Source organism: Chelonia mydas, chromosome 5 (genome assembly GCF_015237465.2).
Source record: "Chelonia mydas isolate rCheMyd1 chromosome 5, rCheMyd1.pri.v2, whole genome shotgun sequence".
Classification (NCBI taxonomy): Eukaryota; Metazoa; Chordata; order Testudines; family Cheloniidae; genus Chelonia; species Chelonia mydas.
In genome coordinates, this window is record NC_051245.2 from 89618126 (window position 1) to 89636853 (window position 18728).

The 18728-nt window shown below is 38.8% G+C and overlaps 1 protein-coding gene and 1 long non-coding RNA gene across 12 annotated transcripts in view; one reads left to right on the forward strand and one right to left on the reverse strand.

Moving 5' to 3' along the window:
* GKAP1 (G kinase anchoring protein 1) overlaps window positions 1–18728 on the forward strand; it is a 42466-nt gene extending 23738 nt beyond the window's left edge. For 9 of the 11 annotated variants that reach the window (XM_043546479.1, XM_043546478.1, XM_037901790.2 and 6 more), the window contains 9 exons: window positions 2864–2941; window positions 5491–5623; window positions 7366–7388; window positions 8162–8314; window positions 10266–10367; window positions 12724–12787; window positions 14953–15023; window positions 15828–15905; window positions 18409–18728. In XM_043546479.1, coding sequence (XP_043402414.1) covers window positions 2864–2941; window positions 5491–5623; window positions 7366–7388; window positions 8162–8314; window positions 10266–10367; window positions 12724–12787; window positions 14953–15023; window positions 15828–15905; window positions 18409–18456 — 750 coding nt within the window. In that variant the 3' untranslated portion in view covers window positions 18457–18728. The remainder of the gene's footprint in view (window positions 1–2863; window positions 2942–5490; window positions 5624–7365; window positions 7389–8161; window positions 8315–10265; window positions 10368–12723; window positions 12788–14952; window positions 15024–15827; window positions 15906–18408) is intronic. The other 2 variants (XM_043546485.1, XM_043546484.1) reach the window with 1 other exon arrangement.
* LOC119566551 lies at window positions 1889–14924 on the reverse strand. The gene is made up of 3 exons (XR_006290850.1): window positions 14622–14924; window positions 6158–8960; window positions 1889–3584 (listed from the first exon to the last, which is right to left on the reverse strand). It is a non-coding gene; the product is annotated as an uncharacterized LOC119566551 (long non-coding RNA).

Below are 18728 nucleotides of genomic sequence, written 5' to 3' on the forward strand. Positions count from 1 at the left end.
CCTTGCCTCTTGTTGAGAGGGTATTTATATGATTGTGTTGAAGGACCTAAGTCAAAAGGAGAGACTCTTGGCTCACTATTGTAAAACTAAGGACACTGGTCTTTATTCATGCAAAACTCATTGTGGGAGTTTTGTCTGACTAGAGTGACTGCAAAGAATGTTTAGATCAGTGGTTCTTATCCCGCGGCCCAATCCGCACACAGCTGTGGCCCATGTGACATCCTCAGGACCATACAGGTAGTATATATTGTTGTACCAATAAAATAAAAACCAGCAGGATCTTATTAAAGGGAAAAAGGCTAAATACCACATTTATTGTGAATACAGAAAGAATCATAGTAAGCAGTTAGTTATAGTATAACATTCCATTCAATCTCATTTACACACACACACAGGTTCTGCAAGGTTGTTATCATAGTTACCAGCCTTAGAGTTGCTCATGCCAAGCCACTGGCCAGGTGTCCTGGACATGAGGAGGGAGCAGGGCCTTGTCAGATGCTCATCTGATGCTCCTGGAAGTTGGTTTGCAGAATCAGACCCCAAAGTTCTCACTTTCTAGAGTCCATTTTTATAGGAATTTCTTCCTATGCCAGTCTATGGGAATTGCTTCATCATGCTGTTGCTGAATCAATCAGCAGATGGCATATTCCTGACGGCTCCGTGCTGCTAGATGTTATCTTGTTCTTTGGTTCTCCCATTCTTGAGGCTGTTGGGTGGATTCCAGTCTGCCCTCCGGGGTCCTCTGGTTATTTCCACTTGACGCCTTCTTCAGCTGATGGACACTGGATTCTTAGGCTGGCACCTCCCTGATCATTCAGTTATTATCCACACCAAGCATCCATCCACATACATCCTCTATCTCTATTTTAATCACAATTGTTAATACAACAAAAGGGCGGGGAGTCTCCGGGTGCTGTTTCTGTTAGAGTATTGCTTTGAGTCTCTCTCTCTGTGAATTGCTTTGAGAACAGACTCTGTCTTAGAATGTACTAACACAATTAGCAGCTTGCAAGTTTCTCACACACAGAGGGAGAGAAACAGTACCAAAAACCAAGAGACCTCTTAATTAATAATACCCTGGAATTTAAACTATGGGGAATCAAAGTCATTTGTGATTTTAATACAGAACTTCTTTAATATGATCCAACAATATAATGTGTGGATGCGGCTCACATAACACAAAGAGAGCTGTGAGCAATGCATCCCACAGTGGTAAATAGATTGAGAACCACTGGTCTAGATCTTTGGAGAATTTAATAAACCATGTATTTTAAGCAATCTGTGTCTCCTGGAAACCCTGTAAGTTCTTTAAGGGCACAGTTATCACAGGCAGGAAAGTTATATGGTATCACTAAAATTTATAAAAGCTAGTTGAGCCATTTTTAATTTGATCAAATTGAGCTGAGAATGTGCAAAGACTCATAGACTTTAAGGCCAAAGAGACCATCATGATCATCTAGTCTGACATCCTTCACGTTGCAGGCCACAGAACCTCATCCGCCCACTCCTGCAACAGACCCATAATCTCTGGCTGAGATTCCGAAGTCCTCAAATCATGAGTTAGATACTTCAATTTACAGAGACTTCAAGTTTAATCCCTAATGATTGAAAACATCCTAATTGCAACTCAAAGAACAGACAAATGACAAATGAAAGAGAAGAGTAGTGGAATGAACGGACAAAGACAAACTAGGAAACATGATAATATTTGCTTATTTGTCACACTGGGATTGCTTTGATAATTTGGGAACCATTTAAAGGAATAATACTGATGCAAACAAACTGCTACGTTTTTAGAGATGTATTATAATCAGTTATATCTGAGGTGTGCATGTTTGTTTATATTACTGCTGTATGCACACTGCAGTTTTTCCAACCCCCTGAAGAGCAGCCACTTCCTTCTGATCCAGCAATACCCTGAATCCAGGTGAATCCCTTCCTCTGCTTACCTTCAGCCCATCTGTGTCCCCCATTCAGTAAGTTTGTATTGGCTTTGGTGTATTTTTTTTTTTTTTTTGGCTTACCTTTTCCCATGGAGATTAATATAGTGCTCTAAACAAAACTCAGCTACCCCTCTGCCATACCACCACACTATAAAATCAGATGTTACCCCTCTACCTCTAAGCAACACTTAGTTCTTTCCTTTTCAGTCCCCACATATAAAATTTCAATTCCCCTTTTATCCCACGTCCCAAGAAACTCCATCAAGACTAAAGCTTCCCTCCATCTCTCCTTAATCTAAGACCGCTCTTGATCCCTTACACTTCTCTGAAACAACTCTTGCACTGCACATCCTCCTCCTATGGCATCCCAGACAAACTTTTGTTTCTTTCACACATGATGTCCTGGAGTCTCTTGCCATCCCTGCCATTCAGCAGAAGTTACTTTTTGTTAATGGCAGCAGAGGTGGCCTGGTCTTTTCTATGCTTTTGAGAGGCTCTTCTTTCCCCTGTTCTACTTGTTGATATTTTAGGCTTTAAAATCAACAAGCTTCTGCATGCAAAACTTCATGATCTAAGTTACAGGCAAGCATTTTGAACAAAAGCAATTTAAAAAAAAAAAGAACTTCACTTTCCCTATAGTGACTTAGTAGTGCATGGTTTCAGTCAGACTTTTATGTAACAAAATGTGTTTCAACCAATAAGGTATTCTACCAACTGTTGTACAAACGTATTTAGTTGTTCTTACTCGTGCATTTCATCATATTACCAAGAGTATGTTGACAGTAGCTGTAACATTCCATAGGCTAAAATTAAGTTTTAACCTTTTAACCAGCTGTCAATTGCGCACCTTTTTGCTTTTTATTAATAAAAACAAAAACAAAAATCTGTCATGAGTTTTTGTCTTAATCTTATTTCTTCAGCTGACATCTGAAATGTTTGAAGCAGATCTTGAAAAGGCATTACTGCTAAGCAAACTGGAATATGAAGAGCACAAAAAGGTATTTGCTGGCTTCATCGTGATCTGAAAATTGTGCAAGCTTTTGACCTTTATTGAGTTCTGGAGAAAGGAGTCTAATTTTGTTTCCACAAAATTTTCTGTAAGCTAACTCTTTAGTTTTTAATACCCAAAGATTTATTAAGAATTGAGAGAACCATTAGAGAGCTGAGGGAAACCACAAACAGCCATATTAGTTTGAGAATGTTAAAGATGACCTGCCAAGGGGGAAAATGACTTTGTACCCTCTTTGCTTCTTTGATATATAAAGACATTTGTTTTCACCTTAAAAATAAGACTGCTAAACCTTGTTCCATGTAGGGGTGGGTGGGTGTGTTTTGTTTTATTTATTGGTCTTGGTGGGGGATCTGGAGAGGTCTTCCTAGAGGATCATAGAACTGAAGGGGAGGGGGAGCTTTTTTAGGTCTGAATTGAAGTGGTAGGCATGTTGAATCTTTAACGTCTTTCCTCCCAATTGTTTCAGTTATTTGACTTAAATAGATAATAACAGTTTTGAACAGGCTGACTAAAAATTCCTTCTCAGCTGGTTAGGTTTACCTTCTTTGGTGCTTGTGGTGTTGTCTTGCTAGTTCTCCAGTCATCTACATAGTGTTCCAGGAGAGAAAGTGCTGATAAGTCCTGAATTTCTAGTGTGAAAAACAAGTAGGAAACTTTAAGAAAAACAAAAACCTTAAATTTTACAGAATAAAAAAGCAAAAATGGCACACATCCATTTTTTTGCTCTGAGTGTCAGCTTTAGTAGTGTCTTGTACTTCTGTTGGACAAACTAAGACTTCGCAGAGGTTTTTTGTTTGTTTGAAGGGAATCCCCACAATTAAGTTAAAGTTCTTAAAACTAAACTGTAATTTAACTTCCAATTTTAACTTCATTTTAAAATGCATGCTTAAATACAGGCAAGCGAAGACTTAGTCTTTAAGCATAGCTGTTGGGGATTTGCTCTTGAGTCCAAATGGCATCTGCATGGATTTCAAGTAAAGAAGCCAACTCTCTAGCAGTTTGGGAGAACTTTGTATATGCTAGTAAATTTAAAATCTAGTAGCTGTTTTTATATTGTAGTCTCATAGTATGACAGGGTTTCGAAAGCTTTTTCTTTCTGAGGCCCCCCCCCCCCCCCCCGGCTATTAAAAACTCCAGCTGAGGGAGAGGCATGGCTCTGGGCTTCAGCCACAGGTGGTGAGGGGGTCGGTCCAGGCTTCAGCCACCAGGCTGGGGGCAGGGGTTGGAACTCTTGCCCTGTGGAGTGCTGGGGGGTCTGAACTTCCTGTCCTGGGCCCCACCCAGTCTAAAACTGGCCTGCTTCGCAGACCCCCTGAAACCAGTTGAGGGGCAGTGGACCCGCAGTTGAGAGCGGCTGGTATAGAACATCAGAGACTGTTTTATCTCTTTTTCCCTGCTTTATTTATTTTCTATATCACTACTTTTTCTCTTTAGGTAAAACCTTTAAATCACACTTTACTATTTTCAGTGTAATGGCACATTTAATAAAACAGAACCTCAGGCTTAAAAGGAACTCATTAAAACTCTTTGTCTAATTTCACTTAAGAAGTAATGTCAGTTGGCTAGAGCATGGCCGCAGAATATTGGGTGATCTACTGCTATATGAATGACTAGGGATATTGAGAGTAAATGTCAAGCAGATGTTTGTTTGTTAAAGCAAGTATAATTGATTGTGACACTACTGTATTACAGTGCTTTTTGATTATATTATACTAAATAATTGATTTTTAGATATCATTTTATCTAGGTGTTGGGGTAGTAGGCTGACCGTTCACTGTACTGTTTGTGAATAGCTATACTCTGGTTTAAAGAACACAGTTGTTTCTTTAGGCTAATCAGAGTACAGAGCAAGAAAGATGTCTACCAAAAGCCTTCAAATTATTTTAGACCAAGAGCTTTGTCTGTGTACTGTCATTTTTCTTAAGAACACAAAACTTTAGAGCAGTGGTCCCCAAACATTTTAGGGTTGCGTGCCCCCCTCAACCCTCCTGGGGCTGGGAGTGGGGATGGGGCATGATGTGGACAGGAGTAAGGGGCTGGAGGTGGGTCTGAGAGCAGGGCTAGGAATGGAGCAGAGGCTGGAGGCTGGCTGCTCAGCCCCTGTCCAGGTGCAGCTCCCCCCCCCCCCCCCCCCAAAGTCTCTGCCTCAGGCTGGGAACAGAGTCGCAGCCAGGGGCTGAGGGCAGGGCTGGGAGTGAAGCCGCAGCTGGGCTGTGGTGGGGTCAGCAGCTGGCCCCCGGCTGCATGTGAAGCCATGCTGAGTCTGGGGATAGGGCCAGGTACAGGGCTGGGAGCCGTGGCTGGGGGTGGGGCCAAAGCAAAGCTGGGGGCCTGGTGGGACTGGGCGGCCCTCCCTCCCTGGCCCCTCCCCCCGGGGGGGGGGGCTGGCTGGCCTGGGCCTGCTAATGTTCCTCTGCGCCCCCTAAGGTGGCATGTCCCACAGTTTGGGGACCTCAGCTTTAGAGCAATTAAATTACTAATTGGTTTATTCATTAGAGTAAAATAGTGCAATCAGTAGGGTTTTATTCCTTTCAGGACTATGAAAATGCTGAAAATGCTTCACCTCCCTCAAAGTCAGTGAATAAGAAAGAGAAAAGAAAGAACCAGCAGGGAAAAGACAAACCTCTCACAGTGTCTCTGAAAGACTTTCAGTCAGACATTAATATAGGTATGCATTTTTATGTTTAAATATTTATTTACAAACCAAGTGTTTAATTCTTTGGAATTACTATGACGTATACTTTTAATAACAAAACACCCTCTGGACTGAAACTCTGCATTTCCAAAGTCTCAGTTCAGGAACACTGTATTTAAATATATTCACTGAACAGTGTTAGAAACAAGTAAACTAAACACTGTGTTCTAATAGCTCTAAATCTAACTTTAGGTATCCTGAATCTTCTTATTTTTAATGTGGACTAATCAGTTTAGCTAAGGAGAGGAGCAAATGAGAGAAGTATTTAACTGCTGAGGTGTGGAGAAGTACTGAACTTGTTTCAATGACCAGTATCAGGCAATGGTCCAAGCTCACTCCAGAGGAAAAACTCTTTGCTCCCAGCTTGGTTGTACTTGCTGCCTTGCTCTTCCCCACACTAGTGAGTTCCCTCTACTTCCCAGACAGTGGTAGGACACTAGTTGCCCTTTGCACCCAAAGCTGGCTCTTTTGAGGAGGAAGAATTAAGGGAGGGGAAATATTGCTTACCACAGCACCTTTTACACTCTTTTTGTAAATTCTTTGGGTGCTGGTTTGTTCCTGTTGTCTTCAGAGCAGTGGTCCTGCCTTTAGCAGGGAAACAATGGTAGGATCTGGAAGGAGAAAAAAGACTATTGAATCAGAAGTCTATTTAAAAAAAATATATTCTAAGCACTTATCTAAGTTACCAGTATTCTATTAAATGTGTGTTGATTTTAAAAACAAACCAAGAAACAAAAACAAAAAACCCAGTAAAACACCCGCAAAGGATGACAGTCTGAACAAATTATAGATGTTGGTCTTGTCCCCTAATATGCTACTGGAAGGCACTGAGATTCTAAGGTGATAAGGGCAATATAAGAACCAGAATAGAATTAAATACAGTCTGCAGTCTGTTTATTGCAAAAATGTTGCTTGCCAGTTATGAATTCTCACTGCATTTAACAGATTAGGGTCTGCTTTCTGTTACATTATTTTAAGGGATGGGGTTTAAAATACAACCTAGACTAATGATACTCAGACTGAGGCTTGTCTTCACTACCGGCGTAAGTCGACCTAAGTTACGTGACTCCAGCTACATTATTCACGTCCCTGGGGTCGACTTCCCCTGGTGTCTTCGCTGCGCTGTGTCAATGGGAGACCCTCTCCAGTCAACTTACCTTACTCTTCTTGGAGAGCTGGAGTACTTAAGTTGCTAATTCGACATCCACTGCATTGATTGCAGCAGCGTTGATCTCCCTGGTAGTGAAGCCCTGAGGCTCACAAGCTGCAAGTGGATCTTTAGCGTGTCTCCTGCGACTCTTTGCAGCACATGATTTTAAAAACACTGTGTGATGTAATTATTAACCAATCAGGATACTTTTATTAACTAAGTTATCAACTTGCACTGATTTAACTTATTTGCTGTGAGAATAATATATATAAAATATAGTACTACAGTAAATGAAACAATGAATTCACACTACTGTTGGTCTTTTGAGTAATATTTATCGCTAATTTGGCTTCTGAACCACTGAGGTCTGAGTATCACTGGTGTAGACAGTCCTCTTTAATTCTTTAGTGTAATTTTGGGAAAAGAATGAGAGTTAATGCTGAAGAACCAAAATGGATTTTTCAGCCTCATCTGAATTATTTCACTTTGATAGTTTTTGGTATGATTAAATCAATGCAGTATTTTTTTTTAAAGTAATATTTATTTTTCCTGTGTTCTTTTTCAGATCCCCTTGCTAAAAAACACGAGGTACGACTTATGTTTATTAGTTTAATAAAAACTAACACAACACCAAAGACCAGCTTAAATAATGAGGTTTTGTGTGCAGAAGATAAGTATTTAAACAAAGAGGCCTAATCACTTTCTGTAATGAAAGGAATTAATTTTTCAAATCGGGTGCCTAAAGTATGTCCATAAAACTCGTGTGAGCAAATGCAAAGATAAAAAGTCCATGAATGAGAACTTATATGTGCCTTTTCCAGTTCTGTGCCATCAGTTACAGGCTTGCAAATTTTGTTGGTGCAGTTTAGACAGATTTGAAAGCCTGGCCCTAAAAGTTCTCTATGCAGGGTACAAGAAGTTAAATAACTATTAGAAGCAGAGTAGATAAGAAAATATTAATGGCAAATATTGTGCAGTGGAACATTCCTAATATTATGACTCTTTTAGGTAGAAAAAGAAATATTTAACGTCAAAGTGATTTATAATTCAAAAATCTAGGTAGGCATTGCACAAAAGTATTAAATCAATGGGAGAATTTTTTTTCTCGCCTGATACCACTTCTGTGAAATGTTCTTATTTTTCAGAGTTTTATGGTTGGCAGGAAAATATGCACTAGGTATAATTTAGTACTCTGTTTTCTCATGATGTGTCTCTATATATTAAAGAAGAAGATACCTATATTTTGTGCATTTTTGTGACTTTAAACACAGACTTCTTTAAAACTCAACTATATTTAATTGTTTAGCTGGATATTGACTTTTATTTAAATGGAGATAAATCATGACATTAATTCTTGACAGGAACTGAGCTCTTCCCAGACTTTATTGCATGATGGAGGATTCTTCAATAGACTGGAAGATGACGTTCATAAAATACTTATTAGAGAAAAAAGGAGAGACCAACTCACAGATTACAATGGAGTGGATAACTGTACATCTCATGAATATAGTCAGGCATGTACAATGGCAGCTATTTTCAAGTGGACGTGTTTGCTTGGTGGATAACCGAAATAAAATGTGAAGCTTCTGCAATAATTTTTCTTCTTACCAAAAAATATCTGACTGCTTATGCTCTCACAACTTCAGTTATATGCTGAAAACACAATTTATGGATAACTTTTTTGACTAGTTCATGTAAAAATGGGTTATAGGTCAGTGTATCGCTTTAGAAAAAACAAAATGCAAACAACTGAAATGGGATTGCCAGATCTTCTCCTCCTGAGAAGAAGGTCAAGAGGAAGGAATGACAAAGACCCACTCCTCTTTGACCTCTTTCCAGTAGCATAAATATCTTTGGAGAAGGGAGAATTACAAAATTGGCTCCTGAGGTGGTAGTTTTAACACCTTGGTCCCTGCAGTCTGGTTGCAGTTCTCATGGATCAGTCGTCAGGTCCTTTGACTACCTGAAGATATTTCTAGGGCTATTATTGTAGTAGTAGTAGTCTGGCATTAGCAAATCTTTTTTTTTTTTTTTTTTCCTTCAGAAAATACTACTTCTGCTCTGTGCCCCTTGCTGCAATGGTGACTGAATGTCCTTGCAGAAAGCCATAATGGGGATATTTCCTATGACTTCCATGTTGTTGAGTGGGATATTTCTTCCCTACAGTGAGGAAAATAAAGTCAGAAGGGAGAGCAAATACTGATTTTTAAGAATATAACTTTAATATTTGAGAACAAGTTTCATCTTGACCTGACTGTTAAAAGCTGAAGTAATTCAGTTACGACTGTACTTTTAAGATTTAATTATGTGTTCTGGTTTGTCCTAGTTTTTTTTTTTCCCCAGACTTGGTATCCTTTCCTTCCCTACTCAGTTGAGAGCTGAGCTGAGGTTACAGTCTTGTTGTGACTTTACTATTCACAACCTTCACAAACCTTGCTATACTCCTTCAGGAAAAAAAATCTGATTCTCTTTAGTTCTAATCTTCTTAATAAAACAATCTGTTTTTGGAGAAAAGATGATTGCATATGCTCTAGCTAAACACAGTGTGCAGGATTCAGTCATTTCGAGCGTGAACTTGAAACAGCGTTAGCATTTAATCTGGTTTGTGTGTACTTTTGCTCCCAGCTCTTTGTAGCATGTTTAATCTTAAATAAATAAATAAAATACAGAACACTTTTTTGCCCAAAACTACTTCCATTCCCCCTCTTCCTCTCATACATCTAAAACATCAAAAAGTTGCCTAGCTCCTAAAACCTTCTAGCATGGTTTAGTAAACTAGGACTTCCACAGTCGTAAAAACAAAGGGCAAAGTTCTCATATGCTGGGTACAAGCAATTTTTTCTAACAGCTTCTATTCAGGTGGGGTTAAAGTGTGCACACTAATATTCGAAAACACTTAAATAGTTTGTCACACTTAGATCTGGTTCTCTAGCAATAAGAACAAAATCCAATAGTCAAGGCTTAGAGAGCTTCTCCCATTTTGCTTGCACTTCCACAGAATGTGCTTCTTCAAGTCTAATGCTTTTTGAAGTTGAAAAGGATTTAAAAAAAATCCTGCTTGTATATCCATCCATAAAAGCTTCTAAAATATTTTTAAAGCTATATTTTTAAAATGAACATTGATTCTGAAGCTCTGTCACATGATTCCGCCAGATACCCAGTCTTTAAATGTTTTATGGCTTGGTCCTTCAAAACATACTTGAAGCATGCAAGTATTTGTTAAAACTTAAACACTTTGTTACTGATTTACATATAGCATATTTTAATAGTTGAGCAGATATGGAAAACCAACACTTTTTTGCACAAGAGCTACTTCGAAGCAACCAGGCTAATAGTAGGTTGTTGTTTTTTTTCTTTGTTTGGACACAGTCAAGGGCAGCTGAATTCTGCCTTTTGCAGGACTGAAATTCTAATGCAAACTTTTATAGTTAGTCCTAAAATTGTGTGGTTGCTTATTTTCTGTAGGAGGTTATTTTGAAAGATGGAAAAACGGAACGATTAAAGTTGGAACTTGAAAAGAAAGATACAGAAATTCAGCAACTGAAAAGCATCATTACTCAATGGGAGGTATGTAGTTGATGATGTTTCCAAGTATTGAACAAAATCTAACTTCTTTTTTTACCCATTTGATTAAGCCAAAACATGGTTAGTCTGAAAGGGAACTTTGTGTTGGCCACCAAAATATTACCTTTCCAGAGCATCTTTCTCCAAAGTTGTTCCTGCAGTACCAGATGGATTGACCTTTCTTGGCAAGAAAGACAGGTATCTATAAATAAACTGACTACTGTAAGAAGGTCACCCATCAAGGAGTAAATATTTATCAGTTTTGGCGTACCCAATTACCATTTGTTTCCCAGATGTTGCCGTTTTGTTAGCTGTCAAGACTGTAGACCAATCTGCAATGCCTAAAAAAGGAAACCAGTGCATACTTCTCCAGATACAAGAGAAACCATTTAGAGCTGTAGCCCTGTAGCATTGAAACGGAAGTCCTGTAGCATTGAAATGGAGCTTTGCATCTGCTGTGCCCCTTCTCCCAACCTATGAGGAAGATTTCAAAACAATATTCAGTACAAAGGTTGATCCCTTACTAAATCCTCTGGTGTTGCTGGATGCTAAATTAGATAGGAAAATTCCCAGAATTGCTGCCCTGGAACACCATATTAATACCTGTCTTGACTCTAGCTGACACGGGCTGAAAATGAATACAAAGCAGCAAGGATGGAACTCTTATGAGAAATTACCATTATGTCAAAAGGCGAGGGTAAATGCACTGAAGCACCAGGACCAACTTCTTATTGGTCACATTAAATCAGCTTTTGTTTATCCTTGCTTGGGAGTGGTGAACAGGAATACAAGGAGGAATAGTTTATGTAAATAAAAACAGATAGATATGTCAACTGCATAACTTAGCCTTGGGTACTGAACAGTTGAACTCTGTATAAACAGCATTAAATTGTTGACAATAGTGATTTTCTAATCGGAACTTAGCTGAAATGTTGAATATGATTTCAATCTGCTGCAAAACAGGAAACAAGTTTTTTGGTTAACAGCTGCTGTCATGTGTCAAGGTTGGGCTCACAGATGAAATTAATTGAAATGGAAAACCATTTCTATTTGAGATTGCTCCTAGAGTACAGTTGGCAGAATAATGCAGTGCACAAGAACTCTTGTTAAGTGCTTCATTTCATGTGATATAACCTGTTAAGAGTTTCTACTTGATAGTCTTTTATGCTTATTGGGCATTGAAGGGTATAGAAACTTTGGCTAGCTGTGAGTCTGGAAGAATGCATTACTATGACAATTTAAATTCACTTTTATTGGCATTGGGCTCAATAAATATGGCTCTAAAGCATGGCTATAGAAGGGATGGTGTGGCATTCCAGTATACTTTCTTGGAGAGGTTGAAGGTACTCTACTGTAGAATTATCTACCCACCCCTTTTCAATATTGGCATTTGCTGTTCCTCATACTGCTCCCATGCAATTGAATCAGCATCCTGTTAGAAGGAACACTATGCTAACTCTGTTTATAAACCAGCTGACCCTGTTGTATGAAACACTATGGTGTTAACATGAGGGATGAGATTGGTGTGTAAGTGGAGCATTGTAGCTTGCCATCAGGTTCAAGATATCCTATAAAAATAATTTTTTCTTCAAGGCCAGAGAGAGCAATATAGGGACACCGAAATGGGGAGAAAAGAGAGTGAGGAAAATATAAAACACAGGTGTAGAATTAAGAAAAGACAGAAACCAAACTGCCAGAATTGGCACCAGTGACCAGTCATGAGAAGTGCTACCTTAGAAGAGGCAATTCAGGCATCAGATGGACAGGAGAGATCAGTAAGGTCAGAAAAACTGAAAGATGAAGAGTCCAAAAGAGAATTTCCTTGCCTGTAAGGTCTTTGGGGGCAGTGATCATGTTTTCCCTGTGTCCTTGTATAGCACCTAGGGCAATGAGGACTCAATCCTAAATGTGCTCTTTGGCTACCACCGTAGTATAAATGTCACTTCTTTTGGCATTAGAATTCTTTCATGTGGCCGTAATTTTTTTTCGGGGAACCCACAAAACCTCTGTCAGGCATGGAGCTAAAATCTTCCAGAAAGTTCTGTTTCTCTGTTTAGCAGTTCGTTCTTCTTTCTCCTTTCACACCATGTGTAGTTGATTTTGAATCTTCTGTAGTGCCAGGGCCTGCTTGAGCTCCTTTGACTTTGGCCTCTAATTGATTTAAACTACCGCTCTTGTATTCTCTCATCCTTGACTCCTGTGCATTTAAATAGATGAGTCTAGAACCCTTGTGCTTCTTAAATTAACCGTAAAATCATGGCTTTCAAATTTGATGTTTAAAAATAACAAATACCAATTTAAAGAAGGTCCCTTTTGCCATATAGTAAAAGGTGATTTTATTTAAATCTCTTAATATTAGGTGAAGTATAAAGAAGTAAAAGCAAGAAATGCACAGCTGTTGAAAATGTTGCAGGAAGGTGAAAGTGAGTAAAGTTTATTCTCTAAGATGTGAATTTTAAAGCGTACAAAGTTATTTTAAAAATTACTTAAATGACTTTGAAAAACAGTTTTTAAAGATAAATTGATAAGAGTAATGAGTGGCAACTGTAAATTGTAATAGTGGAATTATTTAATCTGACAATTTCCTTTGCTAGTCACTCAGACTGTAAATGAATTAGAGTGACTAGCGTTCAATTTCATTAGTTACTATTTCAGTAAAATTGTCTTTATAAGCAACCTCCTAATATGAATATAAGAATCATGTGATTGTGTTAGGCTTTTTAATACTGCTGGGTCATGCATGTTCAAGTTGGTTCCATGACATCAGGTGCAGTACGTAAACTATATTTTAGTGCATCACACATTGTAAAACAATATGAGAGAGGAGGGTAACTCAGAAGAAATTTTGTAATTTTACCAGTATTGGGGATGCTACACTATAACAGGCTCACTAGTGATACTATAGTTAAAGTTGCCCATGTGTTTCCATTCCAACCCCCAGTTCTTAGTCACTCATAATTTACTGAAAATATCTGGTGTCTTAGTCAGGGTGAAATATTTTTTGGGAAAAAATAATTGGTTCAGCCAGTTTTGGAGGAGTGTGGAAACAAGGTTGTCCAGTGTCTGGTTTATGACCAGAATGCCCTGTCAAAAAGGGACCCTGGGAGGCTCTGGTCAGCACTGCTGACCGGGCTGTTAAAAGTCCAGTCGGTGGTGCAGCAGGGCTAAGGCAGGCTCCCTGCCTGTTGTGGCTCCACAAGGCTCCCAGAAGCAGCAGCATGTCCTCCCTCCAGCTCCTACATGTAGAGGCGGCCAGAGGGCCTGGCACACTGCCCCAGCCCCAAACGTTGGCTCTGCAGCTCTCATTGGCCAGGAACCATGGATAATGGGAGCTGCGGCGGCAGTGCCTGGAGATGGGGCTGCGCACAGAGCATGGCCACGCCTCTGCATAGGAGCCGGAGGAAGGGACGTGCTGCTGCTTCTGGGAGCTGCTTAAGGTAAGCGCCACCCAGAGCTTGCACCCGTGACACCTTTCCTTCTGTGCCCCAGCCCTGATCCCCCTCCTGCCCTCCAAACCCCTTGGTCCCAGCCTGGAGAGCGCTCCTACAGCCCAAACCCCTCGTCCCCAGCCCCACCCCAGAGTCTGCACACTCAGCCGGAACTCTCAGATCCCTGAGCCCCATCCCGCACTCTGAACCCCTCATTTCTGGCCCCACCCAATAACCTACACCGCAGCCCCCAACCTCAGCCTGGAGCCCCCTCCCGTACCCTAAACTCCTCTTTTCTGGCCACATCCACAGCCAGATCCCTCATACCAACCCCCTGAGCCAGCCCAGTGAAAATGAGAGTGTGAGTTATGGAGGGGATAGCGAGTGACAGTGGAAGGGGAATAAAGTGAATGGGGACGGGGCCTCAGGAGGGGCGGGGCAAGGGTGTTCCATTTTGTGCAAGTATAAAATTGGCAACCCTATGTGGAAACAATGTCCTATTATAAAATAATAATCTTACCACCTCTTTTACTAGATTTCTTGCTGAAATAGCTGAGGGAAAAAGATTAATTTGATGGAACACTTACTGAGGAAAAATTAATTTGTCTTTTGGTAAAAACTAGCTTGAATGTGGTAGAATTGAGCCCTGAAAATCCCGATTTTCACATGTACAGTAAGGGTTTATAATGATAGCACTATTCTGAATTATCCACAACCTTCAAAGAAAGTAACCAAGTATGTAGGTTCAGCACACCTTAATTTTCCTATGTATTTAAAACTTTAACCAAGGTTTTCACATTGATTTAAGGCATGGCTTTGGAAAGCTTACCATCTCAAGCTCCATCCATACCCAGAGAACCATGCAGGTGGACCTGTGTCCATAGTAAGTCTCTGTGAAGTCTGTGGGATCCCATACAGGTGCAGGCAGTGAAAGTTTCCTAAAAGGCCTAAAAAGCTTCCTATATTCACAGGCTGCTGCTACTGGAAATGGTAATAGACTGTAGGCTCCAGGCAACTTCTATGGTTGGTCCTGCCTTCAATGATGGCTGAGGAAGTATCCTAAGGGTAGCAAAAAAATGGATCAAGCAAAACCCCAACTACGGTTATATATAAAGACTTGTAAAGATAGACAGCCTAATGTTCTTGTTTTGTTTTTTAAGTGAAAGACAAAGCAGAAATACTTCTACAGGTTGATGAATCTCAGAGTATCAAGAATGAGTTGACCTTACAGGTAAATTTTTTTTATAAAAATTAAACCTTGTGAATATTTTTAAAAATAGTATATGAAGGCAAACAGCAAAGCCAAACTGAAAATGGGTATAAGCACAGAAATAAGTGCAGAATTCCTCTCTATCCAGATTCTTTGTGTTAATGGACAGGGTATATAAGATCCAGCTACCCTTTTTTAAATGGCATTTGTGCATTCAGAGATTTCTACTGCAGAAGAGTCAGCAGATTTCCAAAACGAAGCATTGACATTTATTATATGAACATAGTATAGGGAGTACACACCATATTTCTGTATTTGTTTTGGCTTTGCAGTGGTTTTTAATTAAAATATTAAACTTGATCCAGTATTCCATTTGTGCAGTGTCATAGAATGACACGAAATAGTATAATTCAGTTTCTATTAATTGTGAATGCTGAGATAATCACCTCTTAAGCATGAGGTAATTGAATCAATTGTGTTGCATTAAATTACATCAGTTACAGTACACTGACATAAAATAAAATCTGAAAGAAAACTGTCACTTTTCATATCACATTATTCAGGCAAACACAAAGAGGCACTTGGGAACTAATAGAGACTTAAGGAATACTACTTGTACTTTGTGTGGTACATCAAATTTTGATCATTTTGAGAATAATCACTTTCTTGAATAAACTAAATATCTCTTCCAATGAACACTTTTTAAAAATTTTATTTATATAAAAAAAATATTTAGGCTGTTGAACTGCAGCAGAAATGTTCAGGGGGTGTGTGTGTGTTTGGAGATTAAGATCATTCTGTAACATTTTAAAAAAATTGTTGTAGGTGACTACACTTCATGCTGCATTAGAACAAGAAAGATCTAAAGTGAAATTATTACAAGCAGAACTAACAAAATATCAGGTATTTTTTTTATATTGTCTCTAGAAATTCACCAATGTCTAGTATAATTCTAATGATCTATGGAAACACTGATACAAGAAAATCTTGACTTTTGAATAGTTCCTTTGAAGGTAATGTATCTGTGTAGTTGCTAAAGTTGGTACTACCTAGGCGATTTTAAAAATGGACTTTTTTTAGAAAAACAGTAACAAAACTGAAGCATAGTTACACATTTACTTGGGTGGCTGAATGGATTTAGTCTTCCATTTTGTGCCTCAAAACCTACTTGAATTATACAGGTAAACAAGATTACACATGTTTGTTGCTTCTGTATACTCTTAACATTCTGAATATAAGACTACATCTAAATTTTGATCTTGTATATTTTTCTTATCTGGGACAGGTAACCTGAAGCCAAGTGCAAGTCTTAGTAGATTGAATAATGGCTTTTTCTCCACCCGTGGCAAACCTTTCAAATGAGATAAATGAAATAGATTTTCATTTTGCTTTTAGTATATAGAAGAGTGCATTTAATGATCTGTGCTTTTTAATGTGGCATTTTCTACTTGGCTCAGCAATAGAGCAATTTTTGTTAATGAAATATAAGACATGAAAAAATGTTTGAAATTGTTTTCATGTAAGCTGAATTTTCACACTTGCATGCTTTTATACTTATTCAATTATGAGCACCTTCAAAATAGTGAAATTATTTGATTTCACAGCAATAAGATGCTGTGCTTATTTCTGTATGGTAGTATTTCCTTTGGAAAAAGACTTAAAACAATGCTGAAAGAAAATATTGCTTCAGTTATAGGTAAGGTTAAGATTTCGTCAGTTATTTTTAGTAAAAGTCATGGACAGGTTGCAGTCAATAAACAAAAATTAACAGAAACCCAGGACCTGTCCATGACTTTCACTAAAAATAACCCGGGGAGTGGGAGGGCTGATCACCATGGGGGACTGAAGCTGAAGGAGTCCCAGAGTTTTATTAAAATCACGGAATCCATAACTTAATCCTATCCTTAGTTATAGGGAAAGCTCATCACCTGTAAGTTAAAATAGAAAGTTTTCAAGTAGCTGCATAGACTTGGGTGTAAACAGGAAGCTCTCTTGTTTCGAGCTATAACCTGTTGTTCGTTTATGTTGGAGTACTGCATGTTTATCCCACGACAATACCTCATTATTGCATTAGAATCTAATTATTCTTTCTGATAAAGCAACAGATTCAACCTTTCTCATTGCTTTAACATCTTCCCTCTCTGATATTCCACGATGCTCTATCCTCAATTTCACCTGCTTTTCCCTGTGCATCTCCCAGGAATGATCTCATACACTCAAAGTGTAAATTATTTTTACAGTAATTCCCAAATGTGTACAAGCATACCTTGACCTCTCACTCTCTGTTCACTCTCACACATCCAGCATGCCACACCACTAATACTTAAAAACCAACCAAGCAAAACAAAAACAAACCCTCCTATTACCATCAAACTCCATCATATTCCCTGTCACTCAGACTTACAACTTTACTGCTGCATTTAACTTTTCTCTAATATCCATGCTGTTGCTAATTTCTCTCATTTCTTCCTCCAGATCTCCAAAATCCATTTTTTATTCCTACAAAAATCCTCATCTTTGTCTTGTCTCTTCTCTTCCCTCCCTCTGTATTCAAATTCTGCTTTTAAAATGTTCCTTTTTCTCCACTCCTATTATCTCCTTCCTCATTTAATCCCCTTTGCTGCCTTTCTTTTTGTGCGAAGTTCAAGCTTGCCGTCTGTTTTAAGGGCACTGCACAATTACACCATCACAATTTCTACTTTTATTCCTTCCTATAATTCTCTTAGGTTGCCTATCAAAGGACCCCTTCTCCCACTTTTGTCTTTGCACTGTCTTCCATGACCTCCCTCACCTGTTTGAGCTCCCTCTCATATTTGTGCACCAAAAGACTCATAGATTTTATGGCCCGAAGAGAGCATCATGATCATCTAGTCTGACCTCTTGTATATTGTAGTCCACAGAACGTCACCCAGCCTCTCCCGTAATAGGCCCATAACCTCTGGCTGAGTTATTGAAGTCCTCAGTTCTTGATTTAAAGACTTTGTTACAGAGCCTCCACCATTTACTTTAGTTCACACCAGCAGTGACCTGAGCCCCACACTGCACACCACTTCTTAATCTGAGTATTGCCTTAAAACACACTTTGTCTGTGAATCCTTTCAATAGTTCTACCAAAAGTGTTTTTTAAAATTCTTTGCTTTATCATATGTTGTCAATCATTCTCTTCATTTGTGAGTTCCCTGAGGCAAGAACTATCTTCACCTATTTTGTACAGCACATTTGGTGCTCAGATAATAATGGTGCTTGAGTTGTGTATGTAAAATGCTATTCAATTCAAGATTTAAACAATCAAAAAATCATTGGCTTAACTGACGTGCATGTCTTTATACCCATATGTATCTCTTACTAAATATTCAAACATGTCAAATGTATTTTTTTAGTTTACCATTTCACTTTTCCTCTACAGGGTGGGAGAAAAGGGAAAAGAAACTCAGAATCTGACCAATGCAGATGATCATACTAGCCATCAAGTTGAAAGCAAAAAATCAAATCTTGTTCTTCACGGTTTTGCAGAAATGTATATATTTGTTGTACACTGCAAAGCTATGCAGTTTTTTGGAAAGAAGCTAACCATTACTAATTTGACTGACATTCTAAATAGTTAATTTGTTGCACTTTCTGTTAGCTTAAAGAAAAAAGTAGAGAACTGTTCTAGCAGAGCTCAAACATTGTTGCTGTTAATGCCATAATTAGTTTCAGTCAATAAAATTTACTCTTTCATTTGTA